At 43.1% G+C, this 22,326-nt stretch overlaps 1 protein-coding gene across 1 annotated transcript in view; it reads right to left on the reverse strand.

The window, feature by feature from the left end:
- The window catches only part of IQSEC3 (IQ motif and Sec7 domain ArfGEF 3), a 110,341-nt gene that overhangs the window by 61,154 nt on the left and 26,861 nt on the right, over positions 1-22,326 (reverse strand). Inside the window, 1 exon segment of the mRNA XM_050914979.1 lies at positions 2,042-2,122. Within this exon segment, the coding sequence (XP_050770936.1) occupies positions 2,042-2,122 (81 nt within the window).

Genomic DNA, 22,326 nt, shown 5'->3' on the forward strand with positions numbered 1-22,326 from the left:
GACTGCTATTGGGGTCTGGGGGCATTAGAAATGGAGAAGACAAGAGTAAGCCTTGGGAAAAAAGTAGGAAAGCGGGAGGCCTGCAGAGTGGGACAAGCTACAGAAGACATAAAATGGACAGGCATAGATCAGTATGAGAAGCCCCTTAACTGGAAGCCCAGATGCAACACGCTGTAGGGGTCATTTTCATTCATTCCCACTTCTGACTTTCCTGGCTCAGACTCATCTTTGGATGCAACTTGCCAAAGTTGTTAAATTACGGAAACAAATGATTGCTTCTTCAATTTACCTGCCAAACCCCAGGTGAGAAATTTGGTGGTTCCCAGCACAAGGAAGACAGGCAAACTCAGGCTCAAGGGATGGGTAGGGCCTTTGGGAGTCACTGGGACAAAAGGAAGGCCTGACAAACAAGGCCTGACAAAGTGCATGACAAAAACGACCCTAGAGCTTAAGACACTGTAGGAGTGACAGCCTTGTAGGATAAGAAAATGCTAGAAACTAAGGGAACTGATCAGAAATATGATGGAGGCTGGGACAAGAATGGGGCAGGGTCAAGGATCAGGGTATGAAGACAGAACACTATGGCAAAATTGAGCTTCAGTTCAGACAAAATAGAGCACATCATAACCAAAATAGAGCACATCATAACCAAAACTCTCTCTCTCCAGAAATGCAAGGGAGAGGTGGCTGTCCCTACCACAGAAACCTCTGCTGTCTCCTCCTCTTCCTGCCAGCATTTTCCTATCTGCCACAGAGGTGCAGCTGCAGATGTCCCACAAGGCTGTCACGCAAACTTTACCAATGTTTGAAAGCCCTCAGCACAGACATCATGGGGGTCAACCCTTCCATCTTCATACACAAATGGGCAGGAGGCGTTCTGCTTCTTTACCCTGTCTCCAAGTGTGGCTGAACCCTACTTTTGAACACACACACACACACACACACACACACTCCCACCACCCCGTTCTCTTCACAGTTGTCCAGCACTCACACTTTTCCTTGGAAGGAAATCAGAAACCAGTCTGCTCCAGTGAGCAGAACAAAAAAGAGAAATATAATTTTAAAAATGCTGTAGCCTCACTACTGCAATTCAGCTGCCCAATTCTGTTCAGAGCCCTCCCTAGTAACTCAGGCTTGTTACACAGATGCCAAAGGTGGGATGTAAAAGTCTAGCAGTGTGATGAGGGAAATCTTTAAAGAGAAACTTGTTTGGTGTTGACAGAAGGGTGATGAGGCATGAGAAAAAGGAGTAGGTCTGTGAGATGGTGGTGTAAGAAGTTGCGAGAGGAGAAGGAGATGGCAAGAACAGAGGGATAAGGCTGAGCATGGAAGCTATATGCAGTGTGTGCATCTCAAGTATTTTTGAAGCTCCTTGGACCCCTTGGTCTTGTCACTGATGTCATTCACTGATGAGGGAGAGCTATCACAATTGCTGGTGTACCCACACCTGGCTGTACTGGATACTAGTTGGTAATAGTTAATAGTACCTGTCTATAACTGTCCTTCATTGGCAAGCTCAGACCATTTCACCACATGTAAAACTGTGCCCCCTTCCCTGTCTCCGGGTGTGAGATCGAACCCTGAGTTTGTTTGGTGACTTTTGCTGTAGCTTAAAGGTTATGGGTCTACACTGGTGTGTGTCCAGGCACCTTATAATGTGGGATAACTAATTTGAAGGAGAAGAATGAAGCATGTGTATGTCAGTGTCAAAGTGATGCAGAAGGGTAAAAAAAGGTAGAAGCGGGTTGTGGGTTGATGGAAGTAGATGTTTGAAGAGAGGCTGAAATTATGTTTTTGGAGGTGCATGGGTATGTGTGAGTGGAGGCCAGAGCGGGTTTGTGAGCAATTACACAACAGTACAAACAGTAATCTCTGGGAGGGAAAAGAGAGGGACAGCAGTGCTGGGGACATGGGACATAAAGGAGGATGGAGGATGGGCGTGTATAATATGTGAGTTTTGTCTGAGGCAGGAAGATTAGTGATGGATGATAAGGAAGTAGGGGATGGCAAAGAAAAGGTCTTGCTGGCAGCAATTTCCCACCTTGGTGAGGAGTCCGGAGATGAAGGCTTCTGCTCTGCATCAGCTGCTGGGCAACAGAACTGGTGTAAAACAGTTTCATTCCTGTAAGAAAAAACAAACCGTAGCACGTCAGTGTTCAGCTCACTCAGCAGAAAACTCAAGGGAGAATGCCTTTCCCAGGGCTGTTCCAAGGGGACAGTGACTCCCAGTGATGCTGAAAGAGAAATCTGATTATTACATGAACGTTTTGCACTCCGAGGTGGTGGGGAGCAGGAGAGAAGGCAGCTGAAAATTCTATTCCCCTACCTTACCTGTCCTGCTGCTGATGTCAAGCTGTAGAGAATGGGGCAAAAGTGCCCAAATAAAAAGTTTTCCTTCTATCAGTATCTGTCTCATAATCCCATACATCTCATGAAAAACAGTTTTGCCTGTCTCTAACTTTTATTTCTTTTGGGACAGAAACATCTCCTTAGATGTGTTCCCTTAGATATGTTTCCTATACATTGTAATGCAAAGAAGTTGATTTTTTGTTGACAGTGGCTAAATTAACTCTGCAGACATTTCTCCTGAAACCTCTCTAGACCACAGAAATGGCCTCAGCACAGCAGCACTGGGCATTACCAGAAACAGTAGCAGAAAACTGACAGGACAAGCACAAGTAGGGGGCTGAGATCATGACAAGAGGAAGAGATCACAGCAAAGAAAAGCAAAACCATAAGAAGTAACAAACCTGAGCAAAACAGGAAAACAAAAGGCTAAAAATGTGTTTATTAGATAAGAAAGGCAAAAGAATTAATCCAAAGGAAGAAATCCTAGACCAAACTTCCAAAACTGCTCACTAATCTTGAGTGACTTGTTCTTGGGTCCCTCGCCTGGAAATATTTGTAAGGAGCCTGGTTTTCAGGGGTGTTGGGCACTTATCACAGCATTGGAATCCAGTAAGAGCTGCTCAGCACCTCTGAAAATGACATCCTTTTAAGATACCTCCAGGGAGGCCCTTGATGTGTCATAGGCAGCACAAATCAACAATCAATTTTGAACACATTGACCTTCATCAATGAAAAGGAGTCACTAAAAAGAGACACAGTGTCAACGGGGGAAAGTACTAGGGGAATGGAAAAGAAAATTAAAAGAGAAGAAAAGCAGGGGAGATAAAGCAGGCTGAATCCTCAGATGGCATAAAATCACCCTGTCTCCAAGTCAGTGGAACAGCACTTAGAGCCCTGTTCTCAGTGCTACTGCAGAGACCCAGGGCTCAAATGGAGTCATCTCCTTTTAAAAATATTTTTGCAGCTTCTAACCCAGACAGAAGTAGTAAAGCTAAGTCTCCTGGATTGTCATGGGGTCTCAGATTCTTCCAAAGGCCCTGCCACACTTTCCATCACTCTGAAATGGGAAGCTTATCACCTTTGTCCTTCTCAAAATCTGACAGACATGGCCACAAAGATAGCTAAATTACAGACAATAATGATACTGTTCCCAGCCACCTCCTTCCAGCCTTGCAGCTAGCTTAATATAACAAACTGCTTAGTTCTTCTACTTCCTTGGCTTCCAATGCATTCTCAAAAGGAATCTTTCCTTAGAAACAACAGGATTGGCAGGAGCAACACAGCAGGGGGAAGACAAAAGTGTTAGCTTTACCTCACTGACCTCTGCCCATGCCCTCGGTCCCTGCCTGTGACATGCAACCTGCTGGAAAAGAGCACATGTTTGTGTGACATATCAAATTCATCTCCTTGTCTTCCATTTCTGCAACTACCCAGCTCACATCTCTTCTCTCCTGCCAGCCTGGTTATTGCTGCTTCTCACTACATTGTTTCTAATTTAAACTTCTCAGGTGGCAAGTACGTATCTGACTGGTGTGTCCATAATTACTTGTGTTGTCTTTTTACTGAAGTAAGTGGTGGGATCACATTTGAGTCTATGTTCAAGCAGGCTCAGACAAATACTCCAGCTCCTACATCTTGTCACTCTGCTTCCAGCTAGAATCCATCAGGAATTTTCTGATAAAATTTTGGTTTTGAATAAAAACACTGATTCATCAGATTTAAACTGTATCTGGTGAAAACGTCTTGGGTTTGACAAATTACAAGGCTTTACCTGGATTTCCTGGCTGGCTGCTGGAGAGCCATGCCTCCAGATCTCACATCTCTAATGCAGCCATGTCATACAAGTAGCCCCTTGGAGAGGGGCCATCAGGTTTTCCACCCAGCTCTTTGTTCTGCCCAACTCCCAAAGCAGCAATGCTGGGAGCTGGCTAGCCCAAGAGGTGTGGAGCACCTGCACCAAGGCAGTCGGCTCTGCAGAGCAGCCCTGGAGTCACAGAGATCGTCAGCTGCAGTGTGGAAATGCAAAAGGCTCTCAGCTGATTCAGCAACAGCCGGCATTCATTCTGAGGAGCATGCTTGGTTTCAGAAGTATTATATATAGGCATTTCCTACTGAATTTCGGGTCTCCGCAGGAACCCCTGGGAAAAAAGGGCCTACTTCCAGATAAAAGTAACAACATATTTTGAAATCATAGAATCATAGAATCATTTAGGTTGGAAAAGACCCTTAAGATCATTGAGTCCAACCATAAACGTAACACTGCCATTTCCACCACTAAACCACGTCCCTAAGCGCCACATCTACACATCTTTTAAATACCTGCAAGGATGGTGACTCAACCACGTCCCTGGGCAGCCTGTTCCAGTGCTTGATAACCCTTTCAGTGAATAAAATTTTCCTAATATCCAATCTAAACCTCCCCTGGTGCAACTTGAGGCCATTTCCTCTTGTCCTATCGCTTGTTACTTGGGAAAATACCAAGACTTACCTCGCTACAACCTCCTTTCAGGTAGTTGTAGAGAGCGATAAGGTAACTCCTGAGCCTCCTTTTCTCCAGGCTAAACAACCCCAGTTCCCTCAGCTGCTCCTCAGAAGACTTGTTCTCTGGACCCTTCACCAGCTTCCAAATGGAATCTTCCAAAAAATGGACATCCCAAATTTCAGCCATTTCTAATCTCAACACTGCCCTAAATGAACTACACTGTTCTCTGCTTTTATTCGAACAGCAGATGCACCACTCCAATTCCTAATTACACATGAAGAAAGCAAACAACAGGGAGGGAAAACATAGGGAAAAAGAGGACGGAACAAGGACAGACAAAACTGAGAAACAGAAGCCTGTATATAGATGAAATGCCTTGCTAGTTAATTATCAGGATAGAAACACAGAGAAAAGTAAAGGGGAAACAGGGAAAGGAAGAGTGGTGTGAGGTTACAGGACTTTAGGCTCAGTCTCCTGTGGGTGTTTTAAGAAAAAACACCTCACAGATACTCTTCAGAGTATCAGTATGGTCTGAGCACTGCAGCTGCACAGTCAGCTGTTGACTCTGATCCTCATAATTTCTCACGTGTGTTTAACACTAACCTTGGGTATTTTCTGCCCAAACCAGAGTCCTCTTGAACCTCTGAGATCCCAAGATCTCTGGAGTAGTTGTGCACCTTACATACCATTACCAGATGTTGATCATGCCCACAGGCAGAAATCTGCCTCCAGGCCATTTGGGATCCTTGAGTCCCCCTCTGGGGGCCATGACTCCCATGAAGAAGCCACCAGGGAGGTGGTGAGGAGCAGGCACTGCCTGATCGAGGTACATATATGAGGTGTAAATGGGTATTCCAAGACTGTGCTGAAAGCTCTTCCCCTGACTGGGGGCAAGGAAGGATATCTTATTACTCCTATTAAATCTGAGTTCCCCAAATGCCCAAGAGCAGTTGGAGCTCTGGGTCTATTTACATTCTTCTTTTACAGCTTGCTTCTCTTTCTCTTTTGTGCTACCCAGGCATACACCACAGGGACTGGGTTCCACCTTGGAGACTATCCCTGTTCATTTCCCTCTTTCTTTCCATCTCTTGATCCTGCATATATCTGATATTTTGCAAATCCATGCCCTCGCCATTGCAGCATAGCATGCATAGCCCAGACAGGAGCTGGGAGAGGATTAACTTGCTATGGAAGAAATGGACCTGTTCCCACCCTGAAGAGGCTGTATTAATTGCTATCTGAACAAAGCAGCTCTCATCTGGGTGCAAAAGGCAAGTGTCCTAGGGCCTTGCTATCACTTCCAAGCCTAAAGTAAGTGCTCTAGGAAAGCAGCTGTCTTCTCAACAGTGTGAAGTCTTCAGGTAAGATGTTATTTTTATTGCTGTGATTCAAGAGCGCCTGGCAGGGTTGTAATGGCTGGTGGCTACCTGGATTTCATTCTCCTGTGGTGTTGTCAACCTTTGCAGCTTTAAAGTGAGTCTTGAGATATTTAGTATCTGTCTGAAGCCAGTGTAAGACTTTTGATGGTGATTTTTTTTTTCCTTTCTGTGCTTTCTTTTTATTTCATTTTTAAACAAATCTTACTTCATAAGTCAGAAAAGCTACATAAAACTTGAATGTGCAGCCTCTGAGGAACTAAACACCAGAAAGCATAAGGCTTGTTTTGCCTTTGAAAAACAGGGAGGAAAACAACGTGTCTTCAATCCAATGATAGTTGATTCAGACTCATTACTTTGGGGTGCTGATCTGTAATTTTTTTTCTTTTTAAATACTTCAGGTAGGTGGCAATGGTCTACCAATTAAAAGGGTAGGTCCAGGGCTTGCTTTTTTGCCTTTCTGTCTCTTCCTCTACGTCCTCTACCTTGCCTTCCTCAGACTTGCAAACCATTGCAGAGACTGCAGCTAAACAAACACTGTTGTGGGCAGATCACGCAGATCAGGTGATTGTGAAGAGAGATGTCTCCCGTCTGTCAGGATACTGTTGAATGGTTCTGTTTCCAATTTATTGCTTTAAAAACAAACAAATTGTTATCTCTTGGGCTGCACCCTAATGAAAGCTTGGAAGGGAAAAGCCAGCAAGAAGAAAAGGTGTTCTGGGTGAATGAAGAGGAGTTGCACAGTACAAAAGAGGAAGAGGCTAACAGACAGGAGGAGGCATGCTGAAGGGCCTATTGAGCTAAATGTTGCCAACAGTATGTGAGTTGTGTGTGGAGGAGCAGCAGAGGACAACGGCAAGCATAGATGCAAAAGAAGCACTGGGAACAGCCCAAGTCTGTCAGTGCCTTGCTCTTTCTAGCTGGGACGCACGCTCCAGAGGCAAGGATTTGACAGTCCAGACCTATCTTAAATGCAGAGAAACCTATGCTTGGCCCAGTAGTAACCCATGCTGTCAATTGAAATGTTAGCCCCCTCTCCTCTGAGAGAAAACAACTGACTGAATTTTATTCAGTTGTCTTTAACATTGCTCCTGACAAGAGGTATCCTCCAGCCAGCTGCCTGCAGCCTCAATGGGGGTATCTGTGAATGAACTGTCCAGCCACAGCAATTCCTGCTCTGTGATGAACTTTAGAGAGGCCTGTGCCAAACCTCCTGGTAGCACAAGCTGTCTAGTCAGCTCAGGAGTTAGCTCTACCTTTCTGGCTTCTTAGAAAGTTGCAAAGGGGCCCCCTGACTCATGCTGCCTTGGTCTTTACAGCTATGGATCCTAAAGAGCCAAGCCTTTTTTCTCTTAAAAACTGGTGTTGTAGAGGGTACAAGAGTTGAGCTCCAAAAATTGAAAGTCTCCGTAGCTACCTAGATTGCACATCACAGGGCCAAAGGAGAGCAAACTTTCCTAAAATTGCCTTAATGCTGTATCTTCCCTTTGGACAAGTGCCTGGCGCTTTATGTTTATTCAGTGTTGTTGCCCATCCTAAGCATCAGTGCCCACTAGTTTAGCACTGATGATAGCTGTCCTGAAATAGAGATGCCTGTCCACTGAGAGCTGTATTATGGTAAACAAGTCTAACTGCTTTTTCTTCTTCTCCTGGCCCCCCGCAAAAGCAAACCCCCAACCCAGACAGCATATGGAAAACGGTGGTGCTCCCTGCTCTCCAGCAGCCAGCTTTAATTAAAAAAATACCCAGTGTGGCCTGTTCCCATAGATAAAGAGCAGCTCTGTGTTTTTCTGCATGAATGATTTTAGACTACACGAAATGCCAAAACAAGACAGAATGAAAATTGCTCTCACTAAGAGTACACAGAGCATGCCTCTCTCTAACATGCTGCGTCACCCGTGCATCCCACCATGACTGCTGCCCTGGTCAGTTATGTAGGATAGCTGGCATGGCCCCTACTGCAAGAACAATGAAGATCACTGGGTCCTCCAACTGCCAGTACTTGCTTAACCTCTGTAGCCTAGTACTTGGGCCCTACTGGCCTGCATATTCAGCAGCCTCGCCCACTGCACTCGTCCCAAGTGCACATCAGTTCTTAGAAATCTGACAATGCTGAAAGGCAAATGGTGATCCCTCAAGCAATGTTCTATCAGTAAATAACTAGTCCAACTCACGTAGCCTTTCTGGTTTCTCTTTAAAACTCCACCTTTTGAAGAAATGCAGAGGCTTTGACCAAAAGTCATTGTTTGTAGTGCTGGATATCTCAGCTTTCCTGGAGTCTTTTGTTACTTGTCTCTATCTTGCATTTTTTTGGATGGCTGCCAAGGGAACAGATGGAGTCACAGAAAATTATGGCCTAGAAGGGGAAGATTAAAGGCAGAGTCAAAGGAGAACTGAATTCATCTCAGATGAAGTTTTACCGGCTGTTATCTTTCCTAAGATAAGGACTGGAGAACCACAAACAGGAACTATTTAGCAATGCTAAGGTTATGAAAGGCCGGTTGCACGGTCTTCTGACTCCCCCAAAATGTATAGCTCAATGCTACCTCTATCTACCAATGGAGCTGTGACACAACCTAGCTAAGGTTAGCTGCAGGCCTTACTCCTTCTATCATCTCCCTCCTGTGCTAGATCTATTTCTGACTCCAGTCAACCTGGAACTGACAGTTGAAGTGAGATCTGAAAGAGGCAGTGTTTCCAAAAGAGCACCTTCTAGCAACTAGCTGTTTCTCCCCCAGTTCTTCACTCTTCACTCCAAAATACCCTCACTAAAACTTTCTAGCTGTCTTAATTACTTATCTCAATTGTAGGTCATTAGACTGGTGTTTTAGGGAGAGCTGAGTATGGGCAGAGTTTATGTTGTAGGGAAACCATACATGATTAAAAATAAATTCAAGGTAATTTCTGGAATTTAAGTTCTTTAACTCCTTCTAAGTCTGATGGCCTCCTCATTGTTATGCGATACCGTTGATGGCAAGAATTTGACAAGATTCAGAGAGGAACCAGACATCTTACAGACTATCCTATAAGAACACTTAATGCAGATTCTTCCCAAAGTCAATGTATAGGACTCAAACTTTTTAGCATTAGAAGAAGGCTTTTATGGGTGTCCCATGGCTATCTACTGTGACCCTTCTTGCTCTTCCCTCTAGAACATCTGATGTTGGCTATCGCTGAAAAACAGCTACACAAACCAGATTCACAAATCTGACTGAGAAATCCTGTGTTAAAGGGCAAGGGGCTTACAAACTGTCATTTTATTTTACATTCCCAGTAACTACAACAATCCCAACCTGAGTGTCCCTGTGCATCTTAGGAATGGACTGATTTGGTCATCTTCTCTAAATTGTCAAAGACTTCTGTATTCAGTCAAAAAATGTCCCAGTATTAATCCCCAAAGAGGAGAACAAGACTGAAGCAGTCTGGAGTCAGATTTGCACAGTAGATTGCTGAGGATGAAACTACAACAAATGAAGCAGGGGGAAGAATTGAGCAAAAGAGGATAGGAAGATGATTTGGAATTTGTGTGTGTTGACCCAGCAAGCTCCTACCGATACCTTTAGGCTACTTTGATTTTATTTCCCCTTCCCTAACTTCTTAGCCTCTGCCTCTTCCTATACTCCACATCTGTTGGGTTTATGGCTATAGATTTACTTTGCTTTCCAAGTCATCACGGCCTCGACTCCCTCATCAGAAACATCCTCTCAAGTGGCAGTGACTATCTTTAGTCCTTTAGCTATCTGGAAGGTCAGTGTGATATTTGTAAAGGGCTTGCATATGCCACTATAGTCTATGCAGAACCACTTTATATCTGTTCCACACACTTGTCATTGACTCTCTGGCCTGTTGTCCATAGGGGTAGATGTTCATAATGTATCTATGTGCAGAGTGCCAGTTACATCATCCAGACCTAGGACTTCCTTAACTTATTTCAGACCAAGGACTGTCTAGCTCTGCCTGTAACCCTTCACAGGCTTAGATAACTAACTAATTGTATGAAAAAAATGAAGATGTGTCTAGATGATGTCTAGATGCCAGCACGTAACTACTGCCTACAAAAACAAATTGCTGAAGAAACCCCCTGGCAGTGTCAGAATAATGGGTGAATGTATAACATACACATACATGCCCAGGCTTGCCAGGATGCATGGTAGCTCTTCTTTCAGTCCACTCAAGTGCCTAACATTCCACAGCTCTTTCTTTAGCATTCTCAAAGCTGTTCTTCCTTCTTCCCTCCTCTGCCCCCCAAAGTCATGCTGGGAGGAGTGAAGAGGGAAGAACTTACCAGGAGCATCTATTCTCTCTGCTTGCCTGCCAAAAATGAAAAATCAAGTATGTTTTGTAGTCTGGAACTTGGCCTGCCTTGAACACCTCATGAGTGTTGGAGAAAATGTCTTCTTCCATGATGTTTCTCTAGAAATTTGATGATCAAAAGATCAGAGCTCATCCTCTAAAACCTACTTAGCACCTGCTTAATCATCATATTGTTTCTTGGTACAAATTCATTTTAAGTCATACATCCTTTGTATAGCATTATTATAATTTTGTTTTTCTAGTGCTAGGGGATGGGATGAAGATGGGATTCCCACTGACAAAGTATTTCCAGTTTCTTACCAGAATATGTTGATTTTAGATACCGTATAAAATATCTTAAAACAAATTCACCTCGGTAGTATAAAATACCATATGCATACACTACTGTTTGGAAAGTGAAAATTCAATGTGACACGCTGACGCAAATGTGTGTCTTTGAGCTATTGTGGGTTCTTCAGAACAGCACAGCTTGGAAGGATAAGCACAAGGCACCGTGCTGAGGAAATGGAATTTCCTGTGTTGGAGGAAGAAGATCTGAGCCAATGCTGCTGTGATCTGATCTTTTTTTGGTTAACTAGTTGGGTGACTATAACAGATATGTCAAATATGCCATTCGTTTATCACCATCTGCTTCTAGGGTTGGAGATATTAATGCCATATCTTCCTGAACAGTTGGTTTCTCAGCTTACTTTAGTCCATATAAGTGGCAGGCATTTCTCCTGTACATCCTCACTCTTACTTTGAAGAAATTCTTGGGGAAAAGTGTGGGCATGACTGGCAGATGAGTGCACGGATTTCGGAAAGAATTTGGGGTGTTTTGCACCAACTTCAGTGCGAAGAACATGACTGATGAACAAATGTGTGTGGATGTGTACTGAAGAGGGTCTGAGCATGAAGGGATAGCGTGAGCTGGCATTCATGGGCTTAGGGTCAGAGTCAGCAATGTGTCTGGGAGATGGTGAAAATGAGCTGTGGCCTCTTGTGTTCTGGCTCAGTGGGGTCTGCTCCTCTGCCATAGACCTACACACTCTCTTTTCTCTTGTTGGTAACAGGCTACTTGACAGAAATTTCCTTACCTGAGAATCTAGGCTCCAGACGTCACTAGCAAGAGTGAGGAAGACTGGAAAGATGTCACTTGTGGATTCACTATATTCAGTGAAAATTGCTGCTGCTAAGTCCATTTTGTTACCCAGAAACACTTGAAGGAAATCTAATCCATTTGTTAAGCCTACAAGGAGTGGTTGGGCTAACTGCCAGATTTCCTCTATGTGCTAGAAATGGGCAAGAGCAGAAAAAGAAATGGAACACGCCCCAGGGATCAACTGGAGGGGGAGAGTCCATACTGGCTTCTGGGTCCAGTCTGCCAGATAATCTCCTTGTGACAGCCAGAAGCAAAGTCTGGGGCCAGGTTTTGGACCCACTTCCAGCACTTCTCATGCTAGGTGGTACATTACTCTTTGTGAAGTTTTGTAGCTCTTGGTGCTTCAGCTACAGCGGGATGAAATAACTTACTTAAGGTGAACTAAGGATGATACACTCACTCTCAATTATCTGTGGACTAACTTCATTATAACCAGAGTCAGTCTAGGTGACAGAAATTGTCCACAGGAGGAAACTTAAGATCAAGTATCTACTGTACAAAGAAAGTTTCATCCTTAAAGCAGTAAACATAATGTATCGCATACGCATGCAGTGCCTTAATAAAAGGCAGCAGCTTGAAGAGATTTGGAAATAGTACTCAACTTGGACGGAACAAAACATTCAGATTTGGGACACATGGATGGCCTGGGAGAAGCTAGCATTGCTGAAAGATCTCTGTAGAGGGGTACTTGTATCTTTGATGTAGCTATGTTGGTGTCTCTTATAGAATTACTAGTTGAGGAAATACTCTTTGGGTTTATGGGGGATGCTTCTCATGCTCTCATATTTGCCCAGCAGAAGTGATTCACGCAGAAGCTTCTCTTCTTGCTATTAATTTCTTTCCTAAGGCACGGTAGGAACAGGGATGAGGGAAATGATTGTACTTGCTAAGCAATTCCCGGGAAGAACTGGGTGGAAGAGAGTTCGTCATCAGCTGCTAGAGGTGTTAGGGGGTGTCCTGGTTTCGGCTGGGATAGAGTTAATTTTCTTCTTAGCAGCTGGTACAGTGCTGCGTTTGGGATTTAGTATGAAAATAATGTTGATAACACACTGATGTTTTAGTTGTTGCTAAGTAGCACTTATCCTAAGTTAAGGATTTTTCAGTTTCCGATGCTCTGCCAGCAAGGAGGTGTACAAGAAGCTGGGAGGGAGCATGGCCAGGACAGCTGACCTGAACTAGCCAAAGGGATATTCCACACCATAGAACGTCATGCTCAGTATATAAACTGGGGGGAGTTGGCCGGGAGGGGCGTATCGCTGCTCGGGCATCGGTCAGTGGGTGGTGAGCGATTGCATTGTGCATCACTTGTCTTTTCTTGGATTTCATTTCTCTCTTTTTTTTGTTATATTCCTTTTCATTACTACTATTATATTAGTAGTAGTAGTTAGCGTTTTATTTTACTTTAGTTATTAAACTGTTCTTATCTCAACCTATGAGTTCCACTTTTTTTTCCCCGATCCTCCTCCCCATCCCACTGGGAGGGGGGAGGGGTGAGTGGTTGTGTGGTGCTGAGTTGCCAGCTGGAGTTAAACCAGGACAGGGGGGCTGCCTCTCCTGAAATGTCTTTGAATCACATGTCAATGGGGAGTCTATTCACTCCATTTAAATTGGATTTCCCTCTTCCAGAGGAACATCAGCCACATAGAACATGGCTGTCTGCTAATTGGTTTGGTGCTTTGTAAGCACTAAGAGGAAGAAGGCAAAGTGGCCATGATGGGAGGAAATGCTGTATGTTGGACTATGCAATAGCCCAATGTGCACCACCAGTCTTGTTTAGGTTCTCTGTCCATGGTGGAAACAGTTGATGACTTATTGTGATAGACAAGTCACAACATCATTTGCTCTGACTTGCTAACAAAGTGAATAGTTGTACTCAGGAAAAACAGCTACTGTATAAAAGAGCAATCTGACATTCTAAGTGTATGTGCACTGTTAATCATGTGGAGGGGATCCTCTAGTGACACAGGCAACACTCACTGGGAGTGAGCAGAGGTTTAATAAGTTGTAGCCAAAACTATACTTCACATACCACAACTAGGAAGCTGCTATGTAAATCTGAAGCATGTGTGAGGGGGAGTTTGTGTAAGTCCTGAAATCATTTCAGTTAAATAATTACCATAAACAGAAGCCGTATCGATTAATTTCTTAATGGAAAGATGGTATATTAATACAAAACTACTTTTCTAAGACAACATGTGACATTTTCCAAGACAGCATCCCTCACTTCCAACTATCTTCAATACCATCATTTCTTTTAAAGGTTATATATGTAATGGAATAATTACATGTCTGCAAATGCATGCTGATAGCGACCTTCTGTAGCTTTGAAAAATCTTTTCATACCTCTTCCGTCTTGTACTATACAAAGGCCCTTTCTTCTTTGTTCAAATAATAGATCTATAACTACATAAAATGGAAATAGCTGGCAAAAGCTCACTTTTAATTACACTGATGAGCATTCTCCGCATACCCTCCAGTTCTTCATATAACAATTATAGTTTGTCAGCCTAATACCAATGAGTACGTGGTCCTCCTAAAGAGCTCCAGAACTAGCACTCTGCCTGAATGCTCTGCTAGCAGAGTAAACACCTTTTTTCTTCTCTCCTATTTTGGCTTAATATGTATGAACACTATAAAAAAGCTAAGGCTTGTGTTAGTGGAATTGGCAACCCTTTTCATAATTACTGGGACTGTGAGATATAAACGGAATTTAGGTCTCTTCCTCAGTAAGAATAAATTATTTTTACTTTTTGAATAAGTGTCAGAATTGGACTCAGTAAAAGGATTTTTGTTATGACTGAGTATTAGATCTGTTTTTAATCAGGCTTAGACTTCTTACTGGCTTCTCACTCATGTGGCTTATGTTTAACCCTTTAGCACAGGAAGAAAGTCCTGGAATTTTCCAGAGGCTAAAATCAAACTGTTCCTCAGCACTGGAGAATGACACAAAGCTATATGAAGGAGTGCTGTTCAATAATTCAGAATCCCATGAACATGCAAATTAGCTGCATACACAGAAATGGCTCACCACTGAGCTCTTCATGCACCTTAGCAACACTGTCTTCTGTAGACTTGCCCCTGCATGGAAATGCATGGCCAAATTTGCTGTTTGTATCACCACAGTTCTGTGCCCTTGCAGGCAGCTCTCTATTCAATGCTGGATACCAGAGTAGCATGACAGTGAATTGCACCAGCTATTAAAGACAAGCTTAAAAGCTTGTTACTACCACATTGGGCTGATGCACTAAATTTAAGTAGTGGTTTTATTCTGTGTACTTACCAAAGATTATCAAGATTGTTCTGTGGGGTAAGTCCTGCTGCCTAGTACTGAGCTGCTCAGACTTGACTCTATGTTGAGGCTTGACACAAAACAGTATAACAAGAGGAGTGCAGTTGAATGCAGTGACAAAGATCATGGCTTGGCTTGCTTGGCTTGGCTTGGCTTGGCTTGGCTTGCAGAAGGCTGCTTCAGGCCCTTGGTTTGGGGCCTTGGCTATGGAAACCCAGTTACTACCAGACCTGCAGGTATCTGGGGCTGTTGCATCAATGACACCTACAACTGAAAGTGGAGTGGTTTCCTAACTGGGAAGGACAACAAGGAGAATTAGGAATGCAGAACCAGATCTAGGCTGCTTGGTGGCATACACAAGATTAAATTTTGCTGTTCTCTGATGCTTCAGAGCTAAGCTGCTTCTGCTGTGGGAAGGGGAAGAGCAGAGGAAAAGGGCAGGACCAGTTGCAGAGCTGACTCTAATGCCTCAGGTGATGGATAGGAATAGTCACCAGTGTTTCAGGGGAAATTAAATTTCCCCATTTCCCTTCCACGCACACCCACGTGCTTCCACCAGGGCCTTGACATATGGAAAGTAGGCAGTGTTCAAGACTGTTTGTGGACACAGCAGCTGGTTGACACCCAGAACAGCTGAATTTGCATATGTAATTGCCCTGGAAGGAAAGTATCATTTGGCACTAATGCAAGTGGGGAGAGGATGCAACTTGTATGCTCTCAGCACTTGACCATCATGGATACTTGGTTTTGGGTTAAGAGATTTCACAGTTTCTTGAGGCTTCATAAACTCCTGACCTTGCTAAGGTAGCAGAAGAGCAGGTGGAATTAATGAGGTATCCTAAGATTTGGAAAAGCTTGGAAAGTTGTTCCCTTTCCCCATCTTAACTGCTCAATAATTCCTGGGATTTAAAACCAGTAGGACATACAATGTATTGTCAAGTCAATTTATCAAGACAATGACAATTTAGGTTAGTCTTAGTCCCAGGACCTGGATTATTTTATACTCCCTGTCTGGTGCGCCAGTACTGGGAAAAAATCACCACAAAAATGGAGAAGACATCACTTCTTAACCTGATGCCTTGCATACACTAATTGTTCATCCATGCCCTATCTCAGAACTGAGATACAAGTGTCAGCTTACACTCATATACCTGGCCAAAAGAGCAGTGCTTCAGTCAGTGATGACTATAGGAACCTATATAGCCTGCGTCTGCAACCAAATGTACAGCTCATCTTGAATTAAATGAGCTGCTTATGTCTGTCTATACTACTGGATCTCTCTGTAGTGCCTTATTGCAGCTAGCTTGTGCCTTGTCAGGAGTCTTGCTAAAGCATCTGACTTACAAATCCATTACTGTTCTCCATTTAATAAAGCTTTGAGCTTCCCACCACGTGCTGAAGTCCTTTGCTTCCTTTCCTTTATTTGGGGGAAAAAAAAAAAATATAAGGCGTGGTTCTGGAAACATAAACGTAAGAGATTTTCCTGTACTACAGGAGCCTGATTTCTGCAGAGATATTTCAGGGAAGTTGCAAAAACAATTACTAGAAATCAGAGTGAGGAGCTGTGGGACTGATTATGTTTCTGCTCCTGAAACAAGATGGCTGATGCAGACCTTCTGAACCTTGTGGTATTTGCAGCTGGGCAATCTCCTCTAACAACTGAGATTTAACAAGTTTGCTTCAGTACCCTGGTGCCAACAGGGCTGTAGCATAAACTGACACCATGTGGCTCAGCATAAGCTGGCAGTGCTATTTGTACTTTCACACTTCAGCTGTGAAGCTACATCAGTGATGGTTCCAGACCCTAGATGCTGGGATGTGACAATACTTCCCATCTTGGGAAGAGACGACAGCAGTGGCAGTATCTGCATCTGTGGTTACTTTAGCACTAGGAGCTGCTGAAATCTTGATTCTTGTGATGAACGGATTCTGCCTAGACTCTAGTTTAGCCTTGGAAGCTGTGTGGTGGGGGAAATTCCACTTTTGGCAGCTGTATAAAAAGTGTGTAGTGCATGAAGAGATCCCAGAGCTGTAGAAAAGGTGTGAGAAGCACAGAGGTAGAACTCTGGATTAGAAAGGACAGCCATCTTCCTTCCTAGTCTCTAAGCACAGGTATGAGTAGGTGAGAGCAATTATCACACTCCTAGGCTAGGAGGGTCAGCCTTGCTTGTAGCTGAAACACAGCCCCCTGCATCTAGGGAGTAGCTACACATAATAGTTGTTCCAAGGGTGACTCCAGAGCAAACAAAGTGTGACGGAGATTCATTAATCAGTGGATTTCTTTCATGGTGATGAAGTAGAGCTCACTCAATGTGCCAGGGAGACTAAATACCCTCCCTCCTGTACTAGGAGGGGTACTCTGTCTCCAGGGTCGTCAAGTTCTATGCTGTTTACATGTGGCTCTGCTGCTCCACCCCAGTCCTACCCTACAGGGAGACACGATTCTTCATGCCTTGTGTCTTGATTCTGGATTGCCAGAATTCCTGTCTTCCCATGGCTACTTCCTCTTCTAAAGGATTAGTACCCGATTCCCTACACAGTTAGCAAAGACCAGCATGCTCACACAGCAGAAATACTCTTGAAATGTATGAAGAAGCAGGAATGCTGTCCTGGGCTCCTGCCTGTGTGCCCTTGAGAAAGGCAGAATTTGAGTCGCAGCTGCAGACCACTATTTAGTGTCTACAGGCTGAGGCCTTCAAGGTCATTTTGAACAGTGATCTGGGGACCATCTGTAAAGTGAAATTCTTGCTAGACAGTCAGCAGTTACTTGATTAAAAAAAAATCAGAAGTGATTCATAGTGGAGGGCAAGTAATACTGGATAATGTCCATCCTTGCAGCAAAGTGACAAAAACACCTAAATAGGGTGAGAAAGGGGCATCCTCTTTATTTTTGAGATAAAAGTTGTTCTGCCTTGCTTGCAAAACCAACAAGTAAATAACACTGAGAGGCAAATCTACCTTTTATACAGTTGCTTTCTATTTTAACTAGCAAGGCATCTCCTCAGGACTTTCCTTATCCCTGCCTCCTTCCTGGTCATGATTACTTCAATACAATGGCCAACATCATATCCAGACTAGATGAGAATAGTTGTATTGATAGCTCCATGTTTCTCAGCTGACCTCTCCATCAAATAGCAGATCTTCCAGCTCAGTCTAAAGTTAATTCTCATTGCATTTTATTCCCCTTCTCATTGTACCTCTCCTAACAGTTGTTTCTCAGCCGAATGTTGATTGCTTTCAGCACCACTCTAGTCAGTGCTCACTCAAGCCTTATAAACTCATACTTCATTGATGTGTTTGTTTCTCCTTCTACCCACCATATTTTCAAATTAAGCTTGATGCTAACAGATTAGTCTCTCTGGTCTGTGTGGCAGCAGTTACACCCACAATACAACAGGGATGGGGCTCAGCACAGTGGTCCTTGCTGGGATCTGAATCATCATAAGCAAGAGATACTTTGGCAAGAGGACAATAACGTGGTCACTACAGATTATGTGGTGGGGTACTCTGATAGGCAGTTTCTATCAGGAGAAACTTTGCTTTTGCAAGCAAGGATGCATTATGTGACATTTACAAAATGACCAAAGAGATGTCATTAAAAGTACCAGTGTGTGTCTGTATGTGGTAGAAAGAAGCAGTATATTACAGTCCTGAGATCCAGGCATTTTGTATAAAGCTGAATACTGAAAAAAAAGTTAAGATGATTCTTGCAAGTCACAAGTTTCTCTCATTGATGGCATTTTTTAATTGTGCTGCTGTGGAATTCCCTCTGCTGGTGCCAGGCTCCCTCCTTTAAGGAAGCACAGCGGAGTGGGGGGGCTGGGGGCAGCAAGTCCATAAAAAGCTTTAGGTTTGTCTCTTTAAGGAAAGGGCAGATTCTAAAGCCTGTTCTCTTCCCCTTGCAAAATCATCCTCTGGTTAACTGTGGTATCTACTGCTTTGCTACTTCACTCCATGACTTTCTGTCTGTAAAGGGCAATGTCATACTTGGCTGTGTTTTATTTATTCTGTTTCTGCTTTATTTCATTATTTGAAGCATATCTTCCAAATTCCCAAGCTCAGGGTAGTTGATGCCACTGTGAATTGAGGGCATTTGCTTGGGTTTTGCACCTTTGTGCAGAACAATTGAATTCTTCTACCCTTTTAGGCATGTTGAAGACCACCATCTCTTTTTTCCAAAGTAAATTAATGGAATAACTGGAATACATAAGACATTTCAGACCCTGTTTCTATGTCCTCAGTTACTAGGCACTTTAATTCCTGTATCTCTAGGAACAACCACTGCTTTAACAATTTTCTTCTTGTGTACCACTTGTCTCTGCACTATACAGTACTAAGACTGTGAAGATCATACTGCCAGAGTTTTGACCCAGCACAGACACGGCTTACTGGAAGAGTTTGTTGGGATGTTCCAGAGGGATGTTATTTTGGAACCTGCAAGGTCTTAGAATAGGAGTAATTTTTCTTTTCTTGCCAAAGTAATGCTCTTCAAATAACTTAAGTGGAAGAGACTGTCTTTCTCTTCAGGTCTTATGATAGCAGGACTTGGATTCTGTTCCCACATTCACTTCCAAACAGTGACCCATTCTTAGTTGGATGGAGACAGAATTTCCCATCTTGAAAAACAGGTTGCATTACTGATTGGAGTCTCATGGTTAGGCTGCACTTGGAATGGACCACTCTTTTCTAGCATTTATTGAGATTTCATAGTGGTTACTGTCATAGGACAGCTCAAGCCTCTTTGCAAAACAGTGCTGAATTGTACAAAAGGCATCAATAGAGAAAAAAATAGGGGGTTTTAGCTGCTTCAGCCACAAGGTGTAACTGTATGCCATGATTCAATTGTATGTTTCAGGTACATTTGTTAAGATGTTGTCTGGCATAGTAAGCTTTCACTGCTTACATAGCTGAAAATGCCTAGCTGGTTTGTGTGTTTTCAAGGTATGAGGCTATTTAAGAAAAATCAATAGTCAAACCCAGGGTGAATTTGCGTTACAGTGAAATTAAAGTACCAATGGGAGACTGGATTTTGTGGAGAAGAGTCATCTAAAAGGACAATTAAGGCAAAATACAACCCTACTGTAAATTTATTGGCACCAATGGCATTTACATAGCCTATGCATAGATGGATCTGGTTTGGAGACTTGTAGCTCCTATCTAGTCAACAAGTTTAACGGGAATGTCAGCCCCTGATATCAGGAGAAGCAGGATTCTGTTCTTGTACAGTAGCTAGGCAAATGACATTGAGTCATTTTATAATTTGTTTTTATTCACTCTGTAGCTGTGTGAATAAAGTGAAAATCAGTTAATAATATATTCAATGAACTTTGTGATATTTCTTACTCTAGAATCAATTTGTCCAGCTCTATTGGAGAACTTCATAGGTGCCATGATAATGTTTCCATGCAATCCACTTATCAACAGTTCTGAGACAGGATCAGAGATTCTGGCAAAGGATAACCATATTAGAAGATACCCCATAAATAAAACATAAGCAAAACATAAATATACTAGGAGATTCCCCATAAGCAAAAAGACTGGAAGGATTCCAGAAGACCGAAAGGTTTCCAGTGATGCACAGGGAGAACTCTGTATAGAGTCCAAGGTACAGAACATAAGGGAGGAGTTTGGAGGCCTCTATGCAATTCTTACTCTTTTCAGAGGAAACATATAATAACTGCTATCAATACACTAGCCAGAAAAGGGTAAACAAAGCTTGTAATGTCTTTGACCACCTACTTCCTTGTGCAGGCATCAATTCTACATCTAATCATCTTTTGTCCTTTAAGTTTTCTCAAAGCAGGATGGGTTTGATTGAAACAGAATGTACTCTGGCTGGCTATATGCAATCCTTTAACATCACACTCTTAAACCACAAACCCTGGTCTTATTAAACTGTTAGCACTTCTAGTACAGTGAGAAAGACAGAGAATGCCCCAGAACTGTGATAAGGCATCACATGAATACTGTTTCCAAACTTTGTAATCTTTCCCAGCACATACAAAAGAAGCAGCTGGCCAAGAGTAAGGGTTGAAATGGAATCTGATTGTTATTCATCTGGGATCTCCTCCAACTCCCACTAAAACAGTATTTCCACTGAGTTCGTATATGATCTGATTTCAAGTCCCATGCAGTGAATCCTAGCCAATTCAGCTCTTAAGGGTTGTCCTGACTCAAATGCTAACTATCTGCATTCAAATGAAGGCTCTTCCTACTTATGAACAGATCTTATTCTTGTGTCTGTTGCATGAGAAATGTCATTTATTGCCATTTCAAGCAGGCGAATCAGTAAACAATATGGCTTCTCACACAGCAGCCTCCCCTAGCAATGCCTATGTTGTCCTCTCTGTCTTCAATCTTTTTACATTTGTAACTAAACACTTTCAAATGGGAATATTTTTCTATGGGTAGCAGAATCAACAGCCTGATCTTAAGAGCCCCTAACGATTCCATGCTGAATACTTCTTGAACATGGGTTTAGAGAGAGATTATGTGTGCAGGCATGCAGTTCTGAAAAATCTGTGGCTCACATATAATCCACAACATATGATCCAGCATGAGCCACAAAAAGACTGAAGCAACAGCAAGAGAGGTGTGAACTGTCCCACTTATCTGTACAGAGTCTGCGTGCCAGTATTACAAAGTTCTACATGACTTACTGTGTCCCACTAAGTTGATGCTGAGAGCAGGCACAGCTTGCAGTAGAAGGCGGTGCGTGCTTCACTTTTAGGAAAAAAAAGCAGTAGTTCTTAGCTGCCCCATCTCCTCACTGAGATCAGTGAACCTCTTGCAGGTGCTAGGCACATCATTTAGGAATGTCTGGAAAGACCTTTGGTCCTTGGGCTGAAGACACTTTGAAAGAGCGAAGTGGTGGTGGCTGCAAGGATACTATCCTTGTGCTCCTGCGGTACGACCCTTTGCGTGAGGGGTGATGACGATTTGTTGAGGCACTCCGTGGAAGCCTGACCTACCACAGCCTGTGCTGTACTTGTTTTCTGAGGTAAACAGGAAATCTCAGACCTTAGTAATGTAAATTGTGAACTTCTCACCAGGGCTAAATTACATTTGAAGGGAAAAGAGCAGCAGGAATGATCTCTATGTTTAGTTATCTCATATCTTGTCTTACATTGTCCTCTCATGTGTGCGCCAGAAGGCCAAAAAGAGACCTCTGATTGTCATGTATGACCTGCATAACGGGCTTTTCCAGTTGTTGATATGGCATGTGGAAGACTGAGTGAGCTTTGTTCCTCTTCTACCTAATTCAGAGTGACTGGAGAGGAAAACCTTTGCTCTGAATCTTCAGGGACTTGAATCTATGCCTCTCTCCCTTCCCAAATGAGCTCTGAATCCAAAAAACTTACCTGCAAAAATGCTA

Source organism: Gymnogyps californianus, chromosome 1 (genome assembly GCF_018139145.2).
Source record: "Gymnogyps californianus isolate 813 chromosome 1, ASM1813914v2, whole genome shotgun sequence".
In the NCBI taxonomy this organism is placed as follows: Eukaryota; Metazoa; Chordata; class Aves; order Accipitriformes; family Cathartidae; genus Gymnogyps; species Gymnogyps californianus.